This window comes from Drosophila virilis, unplaced genomic scaffold (genome assembly GCF_030788295.1).
Source record: "Drosophila virilis strain 15010-1051.87 unplaced genomic scaffold, Dvir_AGI_RSII-ME tig00002363, whole genome shotgun sequence".
Lineage (NCBI taxonomy): Eukaryota > Metazoa > Arthropoda > Insecta > Diptera > Drosophilidae > Drosophila > Drosophila virilis.
Window position 1 is genome coordinate 74,327 of NW_027212918.1, and position 21,017 is coordinate 95,343.

General features: G+C 34.7%; 1 protein-coding gene across 1 annotated transcript; it reads left to right on the plus strand.

Annotated features, from left to right (window-relative positions):
- Window positions 1–3,954: 3,954 nt before the first annotated feature.
- Window positions 3,955–6,612, plus strand: PRY (polycystine-related-Y). Its single transcript, XM_032433490.1, has one exon. It carries the CDS (start codon window positions 4,255–4,257, stop codon window positions 6,427–6,429), a length of 2,175 nt encoding a protein of 724 aa, XP_032289381.1. The 5' UTR covers window positions 3,955–4,254; the 3' UTR covers window positions 6,430–6,612.
- The last annotated feature ends 14,405 nt before the right edge of the window (window positions 6,613–21,017 follow it).

The window sequence follows — 21,017 nt, forward strand, 5'->3', positions numbered from 1 at the left end:
AAATGAAGCAGAACAAGATGAGAAGATATTGGTTACACAGAACAGAGCCCACCGCAACGCACTAGAAAACAATATGCAATTGTCCGAAAGATTCTATTTCCCAAAAATGAAGCAACGAATAACAGAATTAATCAAACAGTGTCAGGTTTGTAAAGAATAAAAATACGATAGGCATCCCACTAACCCAAAACTCAAAGAAACACCAATCCCCGAATACCCAGGCCATACAATCCACATCGACATATACACGACAGAAAAAAAACTGAGTACTAACGGCAGTAGACAAATTTTCGAAATTAGCTCAGGGACGAATAATCAAATCTAGGGCAATAGAAGACATAAAAAATCCACTTCATAAAATCCTTTTTTATTTTGTCGTACCTAAAGCCGTTGTAATAGATAACGAAAAATCCCTTAATTCTGCCTCAATCACTTTTATGATGCAAGACCAATTATATATAGAAGTTTATAAAACAGGTAGAAAGATTTAATTCAACATTATCAGATATTATGAGCTGCAACAAAGGAAAACAGGAACACAGAACATTCGAAGAACTACTTAACAAATCAATATACGACTACAACTACACTATACACTCGACAACTAACAAGAGACCATTAGACATATTCTTCTGCAGACCGAGACCAATACAAATAAGCTAGAAAGGAGAACATTGGCAGACTCAAACAGAAACAATCGACTGACATGCAGAATCATAACAAAAAGCGTAAAGACATACGAACTTATACAACAGGTCAAGAAATATTCGTCAAAGTCAATACCAGATTAGGTACCAAACTGTCACCCAGATACAAAAAGGAAATACTTAAAGAAAATAGAAACACAAACGTACTAACAACAACTGACAAAATAATATATAAAAGCAATATAAAAAATACATAACAAGTACAGATTCCTGTTAATGATGGCAATAAAAGCAACAGAAGGACACTTGGAAATAGTGAACTACACAGACGCACAAACAATTACAAATCTAAAAGGAATAGGGAAACTACAAACACCACGAATCGTACAAGTCATAGAGCTAGAACAGATCAAAAACGCAATAGATAATATCCTTTTTTTCACCGAAAAAGACCTAAGAACCAATACTTTATACCACACTTTACGTCACGAAATAACGCAAGCTATTGCCACTTTCGACACAATATCACTTTTACATAAACGAAAGACTAGAGCAATCAACATTATTGGCACAGCTGGGAAGTATGTAGTCGGCAGCCCGGACAATGACGACTTAATAATGCTTACCGACAACATAAACAAACTTATAGAAAACGACAATAAACAGCCTATCATAAACAGGCAATTAAAAGATCGAATTAATAAACTCACGAAAATCTCAAATGATTTAATCAATAGCATAAGAAAGGAATCTCTCAATATTGATGAGATAGCTATTAGCTTACAAAATCCAATTAGGCTAATACATTCCTACTTGGCGAAAAAGAAATAGAGATAGTAAACGATAATATTAATAAAAACAACATTCCACCTTTAAGAAATGCTAGAATTCGCAGATGTATCCATTTTGCATAATGGAACCACTCTTTTTTATATTGTCAAAATTCCAAATTTAGAAGAAGTAGAATGCAAAAATACTATAATAAAGCCAGTAGTGAAAAACAACAATATAATAAATTTAGAATTTAACGAACTGTTTCATTGTAATAAAACAATCTATGGCATAAAAAACAATTGCAAAAGATACCATCATATTAAAATTTGTAACAAATCAAAAATTGTAAGCTTGAACACTCATAATTGTATATCTAAGTTAGTTAGTGGAGAGCAAGCGCTCTGTGGCTTTAGCAATGCAGATCATATCTCGAAGATCGAGGAAATCGACGATGGACTTTTACTAGTGCACGACTTCAACGGCACTATCAGATGGCAAGAAGAGAAGAAACGCGTGGAGGCACCTACATGATTAACTTCTGGAACGAAACCGTATTCATCAATAAATAAGAGTTCAGCAACCTAGGGGTCACCGTCATGACCCCAGGAAATCCCACAATACAAATAACCCCAATAGAAATCGAAAATAAAAGATTCTTTCTCTGGAAGCATTAGAAGAATTGCCTATCAACAATATACAAAACATGCAAAAACTTCAGACGCACTCTGTAGCAAATAGAATCGAGTTCATATCTCTATTCACAGTTGAAATCCTTCTTTCCTAAGTATTACACGTAATGAGGAAAAATAAGAAAAATATAATACTGCAACTGAACAAGGAACAAGCGAGACCCAAGAAAGGACCAGCACACATCCAAATACAAAATACAAATGCCAACAACCTCAGGTTCAACAACATACCTTTCTTCTGATGATCGCTTGAGGACAAGCTTACAAGCATTGCAAAGCCTCATAAGAAGTGCAGCAAAATGATGACTTGGTGTCTGTGCCATTTCCTCCACGCACCGACACCGACCAACCGCCGAAAATTATAAGAAGAATTGCCCAACGGGCCAACAACATCAGCAGCGACGCCACTGCCAACGCCACTGCCAACGCCGCTGCCGCTAAGCCACAGGTTACTAGGGCTAGAATTGATTTAAGTTTATTCAGTTGCAAATAAACATCAAATAAAGGAAGTCTTGCTTCCCTAAAAATTATATATTTTTCATCGTTTAGTAAACTTTGGTATTAACTTGCTGTTATGTATGTATATTCACACGCATACAAACATAATTTTGTTGTATGGCGTTACTCATCTTAGTGCTTATATTGTCTTTGGTACAGCTAATAGATGCCGAGTTTCTTTAAGTTATCTGAAGAAAAAAATGTTTTTTCATACAACAATATTTTTGACCGATCGTTTCTATGGAAGCTATATGATAGTGTTTCGATCTTAATAGGATTTTGAATAAAAATAAGTAGTATAGTAGATCTAATGAATGACGACCTTGATCAAGATATCGACCGATCGTTCCTATGACAGCTATATGATATAGTGGTGCGATATGAGGAGCTTAGTAAAATTAATAAATAAATAGTGCCTAGCACATTTCACTACAAAATGATAATAGGCTCTGCAATGGTATAAAAAGAGCCATGCCGTTCTACCACGCATGCCGTATTTCTTACTTTCTTGCCCTCTGAGCAAGTTAGTAAGAACGAAACTGAAGTTGAGTTTAGACCAGATTTCATCAACTTTGAATGTCCACATGAATTGTACAAGTTGCCCCATCTATGTTTTTTGGTTAGTGATTCCACATTCATACACCAATCCACTTTCACATGCAACATCTGTTATCTTTAAATGATGCTTAAAACCTGCAGCTGCTTGGGAATGATATGGGATGGTGCCCTCAAACAACTCCTAGAGAACTGCGAATTTTCTCAGTTCTTCCTTGATTGCATTCCTCAACATTCTTTAACGTATTGATCAGAAAATATGTACCCCTTAGAATAAATTGAGTCGCGTGTCAAACCTTATCCAGCACCAGCTAAGACATGTCTGGCATTCGGAGAAACTGCATGAAAGATTCTAGAAACTAGAAAACAACTTTAGGGACAGCGGAGCTTAGGCGAAATCGAGTCCTAGCTGTCCACAACCACCTTCGTCCATACTCTATCAAATTGTTTTGAGACAGTGTTTGCGTGTCCTTGGAACAATCATAGCGGGCCGAGGCTGACTAACAGAGCGACTCACGGAAAAGGCTTCTTATTCCATAATTTGGTTTGCTCTTATTTTTGAGTGGAGTGAAAATTATAAATGTCGAGCATGATTATGATGGGCATGTTCATTAATTCTCGTCTCTAGATAATAATCTAGATATTTTTTATTCTTTTTGGAGTCTGAAAATTTTGGGCAAAAAATTTGTTTCAATTAACAATGTTATATGTAGCTGAATTATTATCAACAAGATACCAATTTCCACAACAATTATTTAATTAACTGCTTTATTTTTTTATTTTAGGTATGCGATAATTTGGGTGCATGCGTAACTGTAAACGTGACTGTCAATGTCCGTCATACTGACGTAGAAGACTCAGAGTCCTCAATAATAAATCACCTGGCACGCGCTCGATACTGGCTGGAATATGCAGATTGGCAAAAATCTTTTATATTGCTTAATCAGCTGGCTCGAAGAATCAGTTCTAAAGAGCGTCTCGTTGTTTTCACTGAAACATTGGAAGTATATCAACCACAAACTACTGTACAATTAGCACATCTCGTACGTCTTTTATCAAATGTAGTTCTTTCTCTTGAGCCTTTGGATGATATGGAAGTCAATGTTCTTGCTCGAATACTGCATATTATAGCGTCCACTTTCAAATCTATTATTGCCAATAACGAGCTGAATACTCTTATGGATGAATACTACCAGACGATGGTAAACGATCTTTGCGATCTGCTTAATAAGTTTAGTGCTGAATGGGAGTTTATACCAAAGTCACAGTGTCGGGCAGAATCAGAGTCTTGCCTTAACACGGACAACTTCCGTCATCGCCTGGAGCAAATGTCTACCCTGCAACCACAGGGGCTGGAACATATAAACAATTGGCTACATGCGCATTGGAAGCTGAGTATGTGCCTATTTTACATGGGTATGGGAACGGCGCGACGTCAACATCCTGAGGAAGCACCGAAGATAATTACTCGAACAACGTTTACAATGCGTATGGAGAGCTTTGATCTTGACCTAGAACGCGATATTGTGATAGAATCTGCTGACTCTATGCATACTCTTATTTTCACGGAAAGCTTATTACAAGAGTTGCGACAACAGCTACGAAATGATGAGGTTCTTATCTCAGTGAGGAGTCATAAGCAGAGCCAATACTGGTGGTATCCAGAGCAAGAATCACGGACACAGGTACTAGTAGTAAACGCCTATACATCCAACGCTATCTGGGAGAAAACTAAGAAACTGTCTGAGCCGTTTCAATACATCTCCCGACTTAAAACTAATTTCTCTGCAATCGAACCTAAGTGTAGTTATCAAAGGCATCAACGACTTCAAAAAGGAAGCGATTTCGACGATCCCCAAGAAGACGTAGAGAATGTTATACATGACAACGTGATAAATGCCAATGAAGTTCGTATGTATCGTACCGAACTTTATGGACACTCTGTGCTAGGTGTTATCTTTACAAAGGCCGAAATAGATTACCGTGTATTACTGCATATGACAAACGTACCAAAGCTGAGAGACATGGACACACAGAATGCAACATGTTTGGTAAAAAACGGGATTGTAGAACCAATTGCGTTGTTACTTCGTAATCGTTGTGAGCAGGCACGACCAGTTTACATATATATTCGCGCAGAGAACAGCTTAGAAGAGTGGGACTCTTATCAAGATACGGGTGCATATTTTACTTTTTCTACTGAAATCCGAAGTTGCCGAATTTGGAATTATGCACGGCCTGAACCTAGCTGGCAGACTATTTCCTGCATTCCTGATATGAATAAAAGCGTGTACTTTGGTATTCATTGCCGCTGTAATTTTATTAGCGACCTGGACGCCGACACTAAACCTATTATTGTTGTTCGTATGAATCTTAAGTGCCATTTAGAGAGGCCAGTGGTAGGTCGTAATTATCAAATAATAATTTGCTACGTAGTTATACCAACCGTAGTTATAGCCTACCTTTTTTTTCAAATGCAGAGAGCACCCCTCTGGGACAAACGACTTTACTTAGAAGAGCTATACAGTGGCGAGCTTTGCCAAAGTGGTGACATTATTGTTAAAGTTACATTTGGCGGTAGATATAACTCTGGATCTTCAGCAAACATTATACTTTCATTGAAATCATCACAAGGTCAAATACAGGTCATTGTTTACCAAGACCCCGTTTATAAGACTTTTGAGCGCAATAACACTATATCATTTCGGCTTCACCGGGAACTCGTCCACTTGCCTGTGCGCCTTTCACTCGGTCATGACAGTTCGGGCATTTATCCACACTATTTTTGTCGAAGTGTAGTTTTTACCGACATAATTGAGGAGCGAACTCAAAATTTTCGAGTTCAACGCTGGGTGCGTGCGTCACCTATGGAGCGAAGACATAGTTCAACCAATTTGTTCAACCGGGCAAGCACTACACCAAAGGAAATTTACCGGTGGTCAACGCGTTTCTCATTTGCTATCGAACTATGCATGGGAAAGTGGTATTTATTTCAACCAATAATAGGACCTTGGCGCTTTGGAAATAACCGCCAATCGCACTGTCGATGGGAACGCAGCTGTATATATATGGGTAAAATTTTTCTTTCCGCTTGCATAGTTATTATATACTTTGGAAGAGCCGAGCCAATAGCATGCGATCCAAGTCCAAAGAGGTATAATGAGTTAAATATTGTGGTGTGGCTCTGTTTGACCTGTCTATTTGCAAGCTGTATTATTGAGGCTATTATGAGTTTATGTCTACGTATGATTTCCAAATATAACTAGATTGAACATATTCATATTACAAAATTCGGTATTTTCTTTTTATGTTATCTTATATAACTTGTTTAGGAGTGCGAGGCCACACTAAGTGTTATCTAAACCGCACATTCGCCGCTGGCGCGTCGGGAATGAATGTTCATACAATGCAATGAAGGCCAACCATCACCTTCGGAAATGTCAAGCCACTAACATGGCTGGGCTCGCTAGGCGATGGTTGGGACTTGTCACAGTCGCTTAGTGATGTCTATAGCATGACACGCGTCCCTGTACGCGAACCGCAACGAAGTTGGTTAGGTTAGATTTAGCAAGGCATTTCTCTCAGCTGCTTGCATATTGGTATGTTGTTGCACGTAACTCTTTTACTATTTTTATTTTGGTATTTCTTCGATGGTTTCTAACTACCGTTCTCAACCTAAGACAACTTAAGAAATTTCAATGAGCCCTGATTGAAGTCGGGCTTCCTCAAATGAATGACCGCTGCCTGCTTCCACAAATGTTCCTTTGGCAAAGTGAGGCAAAAGATCCATTTGGAGCAGGTCCCAAAGTCTGAGTTAAATTTCAGTACAGCCTTGTTGACAACTGTATACCCTTCTTTCGCTCGAAAAATATTTTGAAAAGGAATTTGAACGTTCAAATAATTCGAGCGAAAATCTTTGAGAACTAGTTTAAGGTCGATCGGATGTCTTCGCACACACCTTTACCACATATGGTAACTACAGTAAAAATTTTAGCTTCGTACCTTTTTCGAGCTTGGCTGTGCGTTGGTTAAGTTGTAGCATGTTACATGCAAATAAGCATATGCCCACCATATTGCAGTGTATACAATATGTTAAGTGGTCATATGCTCAATCTCAAAGTTAGAGTAACAAGCGCATTGTTTACAAAATACAACTACCGCCAAGTGCCGTAATATGATCAGCCACTTATATGTGGACTGGCCTGCAGCGTTAGATCTGCAGCGTAAGCACTATGACGGTTTGACCGTTCGGTCCCAAGCGCATTCCAATGTATATGCCTTCAGCATGTACATATGACAACATATATACAAATACATATGGCATGCTATGTACTCCCGTTCTGCTATGAGCGGCAGAACTCCAAACTATACTATGTACTTTAGGCTAAGTCCATTTTAAATAAAGAGACACGATTCATTCTGAAAAAGCAAAATGCTCTTTTTACATGGCGACCGTGACAGTGGTTTGCCGTTTGTGTTAAAACAAAAAATAATAACGAATAAAAATTAAAATGTTGAAATTGTTGTGCGGAAAATACAAAAAAAAAAAATTAAAATAAATTAATAATAGTGCATAATGAGAGTGCGTCAAAAGCAAAGACTGATTAAAATTATGAACAAAAATTGCAATCATTGTGCAACATGTCTTATAAGTCGAAAGTGACAAGCAACAGAATCTGATTCAACGACAACAACGGAGAAAACAATTTCAAATTCAACAACAACAACAGAAGCAACTTAACAGATGACACGAACGAGTAAACAAAAGACAGCCTGTGCGATGACCAGCACCGGCACCGCCTGAGTCCATAGGCCCCGGACAGCAGCAGCAGATACCGAGAAGTAAATGAGCAACGTTGGACTGGAAGAGGCTGCTCCCGTTGAGCAAAGGGATGCGTCAGCCTGCAAGAAGCCTACGAGGGAATACTAAGCAACTAAGACGAGTTGAATGAGAGGCACACCGCCTCTTATGCCTACGTGGGAAGAAGACGAAGAAGACCCTATAACAACAGTACCGGCAGCGCCCAACATATTAAATTAAATAGTAATAAATAAAACTTAAAAATTGTAATGCCCGACGACAATTGAGTCGACCGGCAAGACGTTTGGCCCGTACAGCTATTCGAAACAATAGGTAGGAAAAATACAAATTGTAAAAAAAAAAGTATTATAATATCGATATAATACACAAAAATTATGGATATATATATAATTAAGTTTTACACGTTAGGTTACTATAAAAAAATATATTTCAATTTATTATTTTCACTTAACGGCTACTTTTTTTGAGTACATTCAGATTTGCTTCCCGAATATGAACTAATTTATCTAACTGTTGCGGTCGCTTAGCAAACTTCGCTTTGAGAGAGTTTGAGTCAAAATTGAGTGAAGTTTGAGCTGCGTCAGCAATTATGCGTGGGATAGTACTCTGATGGGAACATTGACAGTGGCGTGATATTTAGGGTGATTTGTTTATGTCTACCAAAGGGGGACAGTTTGATCTTGACCAATGTCGATGTTATCACCAAGCTCTTTGTTTACAATATTAGAAATGTTTATAATTGTGCTTATGCTTATGTGCTAAGTTATGTTAAAGGGTGGGTGCGACTATGGATATGTCACTCCCCCAACCATTAGAAAAGTGCCTGTCCTCAGGTGTTTAAGTTTGGATATAGTGTAACATTTTCTTCTTTTACAATTGGTATATCTCCTATTATTTTAGGTGTTTCTTCTACTTTGGGTTTTTTATATTTTGTAATTAATTTCTTAGGTATGCTTTTGAACTTATATGTCAAATACAGTGTTAAACTTATTAATATGATTACAAATATGGTTATTGTAATTATCTGGAATACATTGTTAAATTTTGTATGTTCATTTATAATTTGTTTCGTTTGTACAAACGAAAGTGGTTCTAATTTTATAACATCATTGCTTACGTAAATGCTTTGAGTATAATCTAACATATTGTTTGAAATTGAAATTTCATTAATTTGCAGTGAACAATTAAAGATTTTTATTATATTCCAAACACTATTTATTTATTTATTTATTAATGGTCGACAAAACGAGTGTCTTCCTCATTATTCAAAAGATTGTACAATATAATTATATGCTAAAAGCCTAGTTAAAGGATACAATTTTCTAAATAGCATCACCGACCGATGGAGGTGTTTTATATTGTTTCCTTCTATTGTTATTTCGTTATTTATACAATTATGATTTAATATAGTTTTTGGTAAATTCCAAGTTAAAATTATATTTGGTTCTACGTAGTTGATTTGAAAATTTTGCAAAATTTTAGTATAACTACATTCTGATGTTATTTGGTTTAAAATTCCTGTTAAACATTCATTATTAATTAATTTTCTTGTTTCTTTGCTATAAACTTTTTTATCTTGGGTAAAATATTTTTCATGAGCTATTTCTGTCAAAATATTATTATTTTCATCCGGGTATGGAATTATTTCGAATACCGGGCTTTTTATTATTTCTCGAGGAAATTGGGATATTATCAGTATTTCGTTTGTATCTGATTTAAACCAAGTGGAAGTTTTTTATTCAACAATTTCTCAGAATTAACATGCAACAAATAGTCATGTTTTAGTAATTTTGGGTTAAAAATTCCTAATCTTGTGAGCTGCATTCCCATCTCAATGTCTTCTATATATTCTGTAAAGTGTTGTAAGTTAAATATAAGGATATCTAATTTCTATCCCTTTTGTTTCTCTTGATCTAGATCTATTCTATTCCTTTGTTTATAGCTTTTATTATATAATTTAATTCGTTAACCTGTAATTGTTATATTTGCTTTGATTAGTCTTCTTTTTCTTTTTGGTTTTGTAATGTGTTATTTTCCTGCCTCTGTTAGTTTCCTCAAAATGTTTGTCGTCAATTTGTCTTAGTTCTCCTGTTTTCTTGAACGGGGTTGTCGTCTTTGATTTAACTAATGGTGAGTGTTTGTATCTAGTGTCAATTTCATAATTTGTTCGTTTTTTGTTGAGGTTATTTATTAGTTTTTCTTTATTAGCTTGAGTGTCATACTCTGGTGTACCTGCGTATATGAATATGTCCGCTGGTGTTCTGTTAGTCGTTTTGTGCTTTGTTTTATGATTGTACGTGTAGAGTATAGTTTCAAATTTTGTAAGTTTATTTTCGACGTCTGAGTCGCTGTTAATGATTCTTGTTGTCTTATGAAATCGTTCTACGTCGGATATACCATTTTTACTAGTGGTTATATTAATATTTACCGCTTCTGATTTTAGCCATAATTGTAAAGCTGTGCACATAAAAGCTGAGTCTTTGTCTGCTTTTATTTCGATGGGTTTACCCATTTGGTTGAACACTTGTAGTATAGCTCGTTTGGTTTCTAGCTAGTCTCTACTTTTTATTTCTATTAATGATGCAAATTTTGAATAGATATCAATGCAAGATAAAAATTGTTTATCTCCTACTATGTAAAAATCCATTACATATTTTTCTCGGATATTAGCGATTTCCGGAGTTATTTCGAAAGTTAATTTTGTATCCCTGTGTACTGTTTTTGCGATGTTGCAAATCTCACATTCATTTATTAGATTTTGAATTAAATTTTGATAATCTGGGAAATAGTGGGTTTCTTTGAACCAATTGATAGTTTTTCAATTCCTGGATGTAATAATTCTGTGTGCTTTTTTAATATTAATTCTTTGAATTCTGCGTATGTTTGAAGGTCTATTAATTTTGTACTTGTTTTCATTGCCTTTGTTGAATTATTCGGACTTATTATTTCTAAGTAGGCTTCTTGAAAAATTGGAAAATCTGCTTCGTTGTGGAAGTATAGCACACTTTTCTTTGTGCATAAGTATTCTTTTATTAATTCTTTGGCATGCGTGTTAGTCATGTCTTTGTACGTAATTTTTATGTTGGTTTTGTGAAAGTAATTCGTAACTTTTGTTTCGTTCTCGGTTCCTTTTTCAAATTCTATTTGTCGATTTTAATAATTAAGTGGTCTTTCTGTGATTTGTAAATGGTTACTGTTGTCTTCTTGAGCACTATGTATTGTTGCTCTTGTGCTAATTGTATCTTCGCCTAAGAAGTTTTCGTTTAATTGAATTCTGGACAGAGCATCTGCCACATAATTTTCTTTTCCTGGGACGTATTTAATTTGGAAATCAAACTCATTTAGCTTGATCTTCCACCTTTGTAATTTCATGTTAGGTTCTTTCATATTATTTAACCAGACGAGTGGTCTGTGATCACTAAGGATTTGAAATTGTCGACCAAAGAGATAGGACCTAAAGTATTTAGTGGCCCAAACGATTGCTAATAATTCTTTTTCAATCGTTGAATAATTTAACTCATGCTCGTTGAGAGTTCTACTTGCATAGCATATAGGCTTATGCTCTTGCGAAATGACGGCCCCTATTGTCATATTACTCGCGTCTGTAGTTAATGAAAATGGTTTTTCGAAGTTAGGGTATATTAAAATTGGGTCGGATGTTATGAGTACTTTTAGCTTTTCAAACGCTAGTTCGTAGTCTCTGTCTTTTATATTGATTTTTGCTCCTTTTTTTAATTTAAGTGTTAATGGTTATACTATATTAGCGTAATTTGGTATAAATTTCCTATAGAAACCACATAATCCTAGAAATGATTTAATTTCTTTTGGGGTTTTTGGAATTGGGAACTTGACAATTGCTTGTATCTTGTTGGGATTTGGTTTTATACCCTCAGTTGTGATGATGTGACCGAGAAATTCAGTTTCTTTTCTCATAAACTCGCATTTATCCAACTGTAGTTTTAAGTTAGCTTCTCTAAGCTTCTTAAATATCTTTTGTAGCGACAAAATGTGTTCCTCCAATGAAGTGGAAAAAATAATAATGTCGTCTAAGTAGACCAGACAATCCTTAAAAATTAAATCTTCTAAGAGATTGTTCATACAACGTTGGAACGTTGCAGGTGCATTCTTAAGACCAAATGGCATGCGAGTGTACTCGTAATGGCCATGTTTAGTCGAAAATGCGGTCTTCGGTATTGAACCAGGATCCATTTGGATTTGGTGGAAGCCTTTGGCTAGATCAATGGTTGTGAAATATTGACATTTTCCAAGTTTGTCTAATATTTCATCCATGATCGGGATAGGGTATTTATCATTAATAGTTAGTTCATTGAGATTGCGGTAATCTATGACTAACCGGAACTTTTGCTTTCCGGATGCATCGTTTTTCTTTGGAACGATTATTACTGGTGAGCAGTAAGGGGATTTGGATTTACGTATGATATTTTGTTTTATCATATCGCTTATTTGTTTATTTACTTCCTCATCGTATATTTGAGGATATTTGTATGGACGCTTGTAAATTGGGTCCTCATGTTTTGTTAGAATTTTGTGTTTAATTGTACTAGTGAAAGTCAAATTGTCACCTTCATGGTACTGGATATCACGAAATTCATGTAAAACTTTTTTTATTTTTTCTTTTTCTTCTGAGTTTAGGTGCTCTAGCCTAAAGTCATTGTTTTCTATTAATTCATTATTAATAGCGAAGTTAAATGGTCTGTCCTCTGTTGAGGGTGGATCAAGGCACTCTTGTGCGGTCATGTCCTCTTCGACCTCTTCGTCGTTATATCTAAAACAAAAGTTAAATTCTCCTAAGGTTACGGATCCTTGTGCATAGTCTATTTTTGCTTGACATGCCTCAAGGTATTCTCTCCCAATCAGAACATCATAATGCTCTGAGAAGTCGTGAATATAGAATTTTTGTTTGCTCGGACAAATTTTGCTTGCTCCTAAGCGTATACTTTTTTTTAATTCAATAACACCATTTATGGTGTGAACCTTTAATGTTTCGTTGTAAACTGGAAAATTTAAGCGGTTTGTTTTTATTAGATTTATGGTTGAACCTGTGTCGATGACACATTTTAGAACTTCGTCATTCATAATCAATTTTATGAATGGATTTCTTCTGTTTGTTCCGAGGCTTGCTGATGAAAATTTTCGGATGTATCCATTTTCATCTGCCCACTGTTACTATCTCTTTGACGTTTAGTCGGAGGGTTTGGTGCATTCAAGCGTGAATGGGACTGATTTTGGTAGTTTAAGGGATTTTGGTATCTACCTTGACTTAATTTCTGTTGGAACTCGTGGTGAGCTTTCTGATTGTCTTCGGACTTATTGTGCTGTTTATTTTATGCGTGATAACTCTGATTCGTGTTGGAATAACCACTTGAAATGGTGGTTGGGTTAGCATTTTGCTGATAATTTCCCATGTTCCTACGATTGTTATTTGGATTTCCCTGAACATTATTATTTTTAGGTTTTTCAGTAACGCTATTTTCATATAATCCCTCTCTTTGAGCTACTTGCTTTAGTATTTGTGTCGACGTAATGTCGTGTCTGGCTAACATCATGAAAAGCCTATCTGGTAATTTTTTTGTAATAACATCTTTGATTGTGTTATTCATAGCATTTGTATAAAGGCTTGTATTGCTAGGTATATTTTCTAGTGCTAACTTATTTAATATAACAAAAGATTTATTCTCGAGCTCCTCGATGAGCTTACGGACGTTTCCTTGGTAATTCGTGTTGTATAAGCGTCGAGCAACGTTGGACTGGAAGAGGCTGCTCCTGTTGAGCAAAGGGATGCGTCAGCCTGCAAGAAGCCTACGAGGGAATACTAAGCAACTAAGACGAGTTGAATGAGAGGCACACCGCCTCTTATGCCTACGTGGGAAGAAGACGAAGAAGACCCTATAACAACAGTACCGGCAGCGCCCAACATATTAAATTAAATAGTAATAAATAAAACTTAAAAATTGTAATGCCCGACGACAATTGAGTCGACCGGCAAGACGTTTGGCCCGTACAGCTATTCGAAACAATAGGTAGGAAAAATACAAATTGTAAAAAAAAAAGTATAATATCGATATAATACACAAAAATTATGGATATATATATAATTAAGTTTTACACGTTAGGTTACTATAAAAAAATATATTTCAATTTATTATTTTCACTTAACGGCTACTTTTTTTGAGTACATTCAGATTTGCTTCCCGAATATGAACTAATTTATCTAACTGTTGCGGTCGCTTAGCAAACTTCGCTTTGAGAGAGTTTGAGTCAAAATTGAGTGAAGTTTGAGCTGCGTCAGCAATTATGCGTGGGATAGTACTCTGATGGGAACATTGACAGTGGCGTGATATTTAGGGTGAATTGTTTATGTCTACCAAAGGGGGACAGTTTGATCTTGACCAATGTCGATGTTATCACCAAGCTCTTTGTTTACAATATTAGAAATGTTTATAATTGTGCTTATGCTTATGTGCTAAGTTATGTTAAAGGGTGGGTGCGACTATGGATATGTCACTCCCCCAACCATTAGAAAAGTGCCTGTCCTCAGGTGTTTAAGTTTGGATATAGTGTAACATTTTCTTCTTTTACAATTGGTATATCTCCTATTATTTTAGGTGTTTCTTCTACTTTGGGTTTTTTATATTTTGTAATTAATTTCTTAGGTATGCTTTTGAACTTATATGTCAAATACAGTGTTAAACTTATTAATATGATTACAAATATGGTTATTGTAATTATCTGGAATACATTGTTAAATTTTGTATGTTCATTTATAATTTGTTTCGTTTGTACAAACGAAAGTGGTTCTAATTTTATAACATCATTGCTTACGTAAATGCTTTGAGTATAATCTAACATATTGTTTGAAATTGAAATTTCATTAATTTGCAGTGAACAATTAAAGATTTTTATTATATTCCAAACACTATTTATTTATTTATTTATTAATGGTCGACAAAACGAGTGTCTTCCTCATTATTCAAAAGATTGTACAATATAATTATATGCTAAAAGCCTAGTTAAAGGATACAATTTTCTAAATAGCATCACCGACCGATGGAGGTGTTTTATATTGTTTCCTTCTATTGTTATTTCGTTATTTATACAATTATGATTTAATATAGTTTTTGGTAAATTCCAAGTTAAAATTATATTTGGTTCTACGTAGTTGATTTGAAAATTTTGCAAAATTTTAGTATAACTACATTCTGATGTTATTTGGTTTAAAATTCCTGTTAAACATTCATTATTAATTAATTTTCTTGTTTCTTTGCTATAAACTTTTTTATCTTGGGTAAAATATTTTTCATGAGCTATTTCTGTCAAAATATTATTATTTTCATCCGGGTATGGAATTATTTCGAATACCGGGCTTTTTATTATTTCTCGAGGAAATTGGGATATTATCAGTATTTCGTTTGTATCTGATTTAAACCAAGTGGAAGTTTTTTATTCAACAATTTCTCAGAATTAACATGCAACAAATAGTCATGTTTTAGTAATTTTGGGTTAAAAATTCCTAATCTTGTGAGCTGCATTCCCATCTCAATGTCTTCTATATATTCTGTAAAGTGTTGTAAGTTAAATATAAGGATATCTAATTTCTATCCCTTTTGTTTCTCTTGATCTAGATCTATTCTATTCCTTTGTTTATAGCTTTTATTATATAATTTAATTCGTTAACCTGTAATTGTTATATTTGCTTTGATTAGTCTTCTTTTTCTTTTTGGTTTTGTAATGTGTTATTTTCCTGCCTCTGTTAGTTTCCTCAAAATGTTTGTCGTCAATTTGTCTTAGTTCTCCTGTTTTCTTGAACGGGGTTGTCGTCTTTGATTTAACTAATGGTGAGTGTTTGTATCTAGTGTCAATTTCATAATTTGTTCGTTTTTTGTTGAGGTTATTTATTAGTTTTTCTTTATTAGCTTGAGTGTCATACTCTGGTGTACCTGCGTATATGAATATGTCCGCTGGTGTTCTGTTAGTCGTTTTGTGCTTTGTTTTATGATTGTACGTGTAGAGTATAGTTTCAAATTTTGTAAGTTTATTTTCGACGTCTGAGTCGCTGTTAATGATTCTTGGTGTCTTATGAAATCGTTCTACGTCGGATATACCATTTTTACTAGTGGTTATATTAATATTTACCGCTTCTGATTTTAGCCATAATTGTAAAGCTGTGCACATAAATGCTGAGTCTTTGTCTGCTTTTATTTCGATGGGTTTACCCATTTGGTTGAACACTTGTAGTATAGCTCGTTTGGTTTCTAGCTAGTCTCTACTTTTTATTTCTATTAATGATGCAAATTTTGAATAGATATCAATGCAAGATAAAAATTGTTTATCTCCTACTATGTAAAAATCCATTACATATTTTTCTCGGATATTAGCGATTTCCGGAGTTATTTCGAAAGTTAATTTTGTATCCCTGTGTTCTGTTTTTGCGATGTTGCAAATCTCACATTCATTTATTAGATTTTGAATTAAATTTTGATAATCTGGGAAATAGTGGGTTTCTTTGAACCAATTGATAGTTTTTCAATTCCTGGATGTAATAATTCTGTGTGCTTTTTTAATATTAATTCTTTGAATTCTGCGTATGTTTGAAGGTCTATTAATTTTGTACTTGTTTTCATTGCCTTTGTTGAATTATTCGGACTTATTATTTCTAAGTAGGCTTCTTGAAAAATTGGAAAATCTGCTTCGTTGTGGAAGTATAGCACACTTTTCTTTGTGCATAAGTATTCTTTTATTAATTCTTTGGCATGCGTGTTAGTCATGTCTTTGTACGTAATTTTTATGTTGGTTTTGTGAAAGTAATTCGTAACTTTTGTTTCGTTCTCGGTTCCTTTTTCAAATTCTATTTGTCGATTTTAATAATTAAGTGGTCTTTCTGTGATTTGTAAATGGTTACTGTTGTCTTCTTGAGCACTATGTATTGTTGCTCTTGTGCTAATTGTATCTTCGCCTAAGAAGTTTTCGTTTAATTGAATTCTGGACAGAGCATCTGCCACATAATTTTCTTTTCCTGGGACGTATTTAATTTGGAAATCAAACTCATTTAGCTTGATCTTCCACCTTTGTAATTTCATGTTAGGTTCTTTCATATTATTTAACCAGACGAGTGGTCTGTGATCACTAAGGATTTGAAATTGTCGACCAAAGAGATAGGACCTAAAGTATTTAGTGGCCCAAACGATTGCTAATAATTCTTTTTCAATCGTTGAATAATTTAACTCATGCTCGTTGAGAGTTCTACTTGCATAGCATATAGGCTTATGCTCTTGCGAAATGACGGCCCCTATTGTCATATTACTCGCGTCTGTAGTTAATGAAAATGGTTTTTCGAAGTTAGGGTATATTAAAATTGGGTCGGATGTTATGAGTACTTTTAGCTTTTCAAACGCTAGTTCGTAGTCTCTGTCTTTTATATTGATTTTTGCTCCTTTTTTTAATTTAAGTGTTAATGGTTATACTATATTAGCGTAATTTGGTATAAATTTCCTATAGAAACCACATAATCCTAGAAATGATTTAATTTCTTTTGGGGTTTTTGGAATTGGGAACTTGACAATTGCTTGTATCTTGTTGGGATTTGGTTTTATACCCTCAGTTGTGATGATGTGACCGAGAAATTCAGTTTCTTTTCTCATAAACTCGCATTTATCCAACTGTAGTTTTAAGTTAGCTTCTCTAAGCTTCTTAAATATCTTTTGTAGCGACAAAATGTGTTCCTCCAATGAAGTGGAAAAAATAATAATGTCGTCTAAGTAGACCAGACAATCCTTAAAAATTAAATCTTCTAAGAGATTGTTCATACAACGTTGGAACGTTGCAGGTGCATTCTTAAGACCAAATGGCATGCGAGTGTACTCGTAATGGCCATGTTTAGTCGAAAATGCGGTCTTCGGTATTGAACCAGGATCCATTTGGATTTGGTGGAAGCCTTTGGCTAGATCAATGGTTGTGAAATATTATCATTTTCCAAGTTTGTCTAATATTTCATCCATGATCGGGATAGGGTATTTATCATTAATAGTTAGTTCATTGAGATTGCGGTAATCTATGACTAACCGGAACTTTTGCTTTCCGGATGCATCGTTTTTCTTTGGAACGATTATTACTGGTGAGCAGTAAGGGGATTTGGATTTACGTATGATATTTTGTTTTATCATATCGCTTATTTGTTTATTTACTTCCTCATCGTATATTTGAGGATATTTGTATGGACGCTTGTAAATTGGGTCCTCATGTTTTGTTAGAATTTTGTGTTTAATTGTACTAGTGAAAGTCAAATTGTCACCTTCATGGTACTGGATATCACGAAAATTCATGTAAAACTTTTTTTATTTTTTCTTTTTCTTCTGAGTTTAGGTGCTCTAGCCTAAAGTCATTGTTTTCTATTAATTCATTATTAATAGCGAAGTTAAATGGTCTGTCCTCTGTTGAGGGTGGATCAAGGCACTCTTGTGCGGTCATGTCCTCTTCGACCTCTTCGTCGTTATATCTAAAACAAAAGTTAAATTCTCCTAAGGTTACGGATCCTTGTGCATAGTCTATTTTTGCTTGACATGCCTCAAGGTATTCTCTCCCAATCAGAACATCATAATGCTCTGAGAAGTCGTGAATATAGAATTTTTGTTTGCTCGGACAAATTTTGCTTGCTCCTAAGCGTATACTTTTTTTTAATTCAATAACACCATTTATGGTGTGAACCTTTAATGTTTCGTTGTAAACTGGAAAATTTAAGCGGTTTGTTTTTATTAGATTTATGGTTGAACCTGTGTCGATGACACATTTTAGAACTTCGTCATTCATAATCAATTTTATGAATGGATTTCTTCTGTTTGTTCCGAGGCTTGCTGATGAAAATTTTCGGATGTATCCATTTTCATCTGCCCACTGTTACTATCTCTTTGACGTTTAGTCGGAGGGTTTGGTGCATTCAAGCGTGAATGGGACTGATTTTGGTAGTTTAAGGGATTTTGGTATCTACCTTGACTTAATTTCTGTTGGAACTCGTGGTGAGCTTTCTGATTGTCTTCGGACTTATTGTGCTGTTTATTTTATGCGTGATAACTCTGATTCGTGTTGGAATAACCACTTGAAATGGTGGTTGGGTTAGCATTTTGCTGATAATTTCCCATGTTCCTACGATTGTTATTTGGATTTCCCTGAACATTATTATTTTTAGGTTTTTCAGTAACGCTATTTTCATATAATCCCTCTCTTTGAGCTACTTGCTTTAGTATTTGTGTCGACGTAATGTCGTGTCTGGCTAACATCATGAAAAGCCTATCTGGTAATTTTTTTGTAATAACATCTTTGATTGTGTTATTCATAGCATTTGTATAAAGGCTTGTATTGCTAGGTATATTTTCTAGTGCTAACTTATTTAATATAACAAAAGATTTATTCTCGAGCTCCTCGATGAGCTTACGGACGTTTCCTTGGTAATTCGTGTTGTATAAGCGTCGAAGGAGTTCAAATCCAGTCGTTATTAACTGTAGTAGCTTTATTGCCCAAAGGGTCAATATTATTAAGCTACTAGTGACCCGAAGGTTCTTGTGCGGATACGTATTCGAGAAAATGTTTATTACACTCCGACAACACTTTCGGTCGCGATTGTGCGTTAGATCTGGGAATTAATTATCCTTTAGCGATCTTTACTTTTTCCCGACGTATCCTACCGGCTGCGCCAATTAAGTTTTACACGTTAGGTTACTATAAAAAAATATATTTCAATTTATTATTTTCACTTAACGGCTACTTTTGTTGAGTACATTCAGATTTGCTTCCCGAATATGAACTAATTTATCTAACTGTTGCGGTCGCTTAGCAAACTTCGCTTTGAGAGAGTTTGAGTCAAAATTGAGTGAAGTTTGAGCTGCGTCAGCAATTATGCGTGGGATAGTACTCTGATGGGAACATTGACAGTGGCGTGATAATTAGGGTGAATTGTTTATGTCTACCAAAGGGGGACAGTTTGATCTTGACCAATGTCGATGTTATCACCAAGCTCTTTGTTTACAATATTAGAAATGTTTATAATTGTGCTTATGCTTATGTGCTAAGTTATGTTAAAGGGTGGGTGCAACTATGGATATGTCACTATAAAAAAAAAGATAATTTTTTTGAATTTAATCGAATGAATAATACGATTATTAAAACGGCAGACATAAATAATATTATACCTTATGAGAAATTGGCGTATTACAAAATGCCTTTAATAGAATCTAAAACAGTGGATTCTACTGCTAACGTAATTAATAAAATAGAATCCAGTAATGTAGATTTAGGTCTTACCAACACATTGTTAATAATTATCGTTGTTATTCTCAGCGCAAACTTAATTTTTAAACTGTACAAGTTACACAATAAATGTTTGCGAAAAAAATATATGAGCAAGGCTAACGAACTAGATAAAACCTAAAAAAAAAACAAAAAAAAATTAACAAAAGCCGCCGCATTGATTATTGTTAGTAATGTCTTGAACAATATATTAATAAATTAAAAAAAAAAAACAATAATGTCAACAGAAAGTTTATTAAAGAATATATATATTTAATGGAATGGAATGAAATTGTTTCCATTATTAAGCAACAACGTTCTGAATTTGAAAGATCATTTAAGTGCCTCAATAAAAGTGCACTAATATCAAACTAAACAAAGATAAAACATGTTCAAGTTCTAGTAGAATCATTCAACAAAGTCCGTGACATTGTAAACAACAATGAACGTAGGTTAAGCGATTTACATTTAACACAATCAATTGACGTGTTAAAAAGGCTGCGTGAAAATATTAGACACATTTCGGAAAGACATAATTTTCAAATATTCGTTCCAAATGCGCTAAATACACCAGCAACATTCCAAATCACTAATTTAATGGAATCAGAACTTGAACAAAAGCAAGAACAAATCGAAATAGTTGACATGGCCCAAACACCAGTAGATTTTCTTAAGTTAGCCTCATCGCTCTTACCAGAGTTTGATGGCAAGGCAGAAAATTTAAAAAGCTTCATA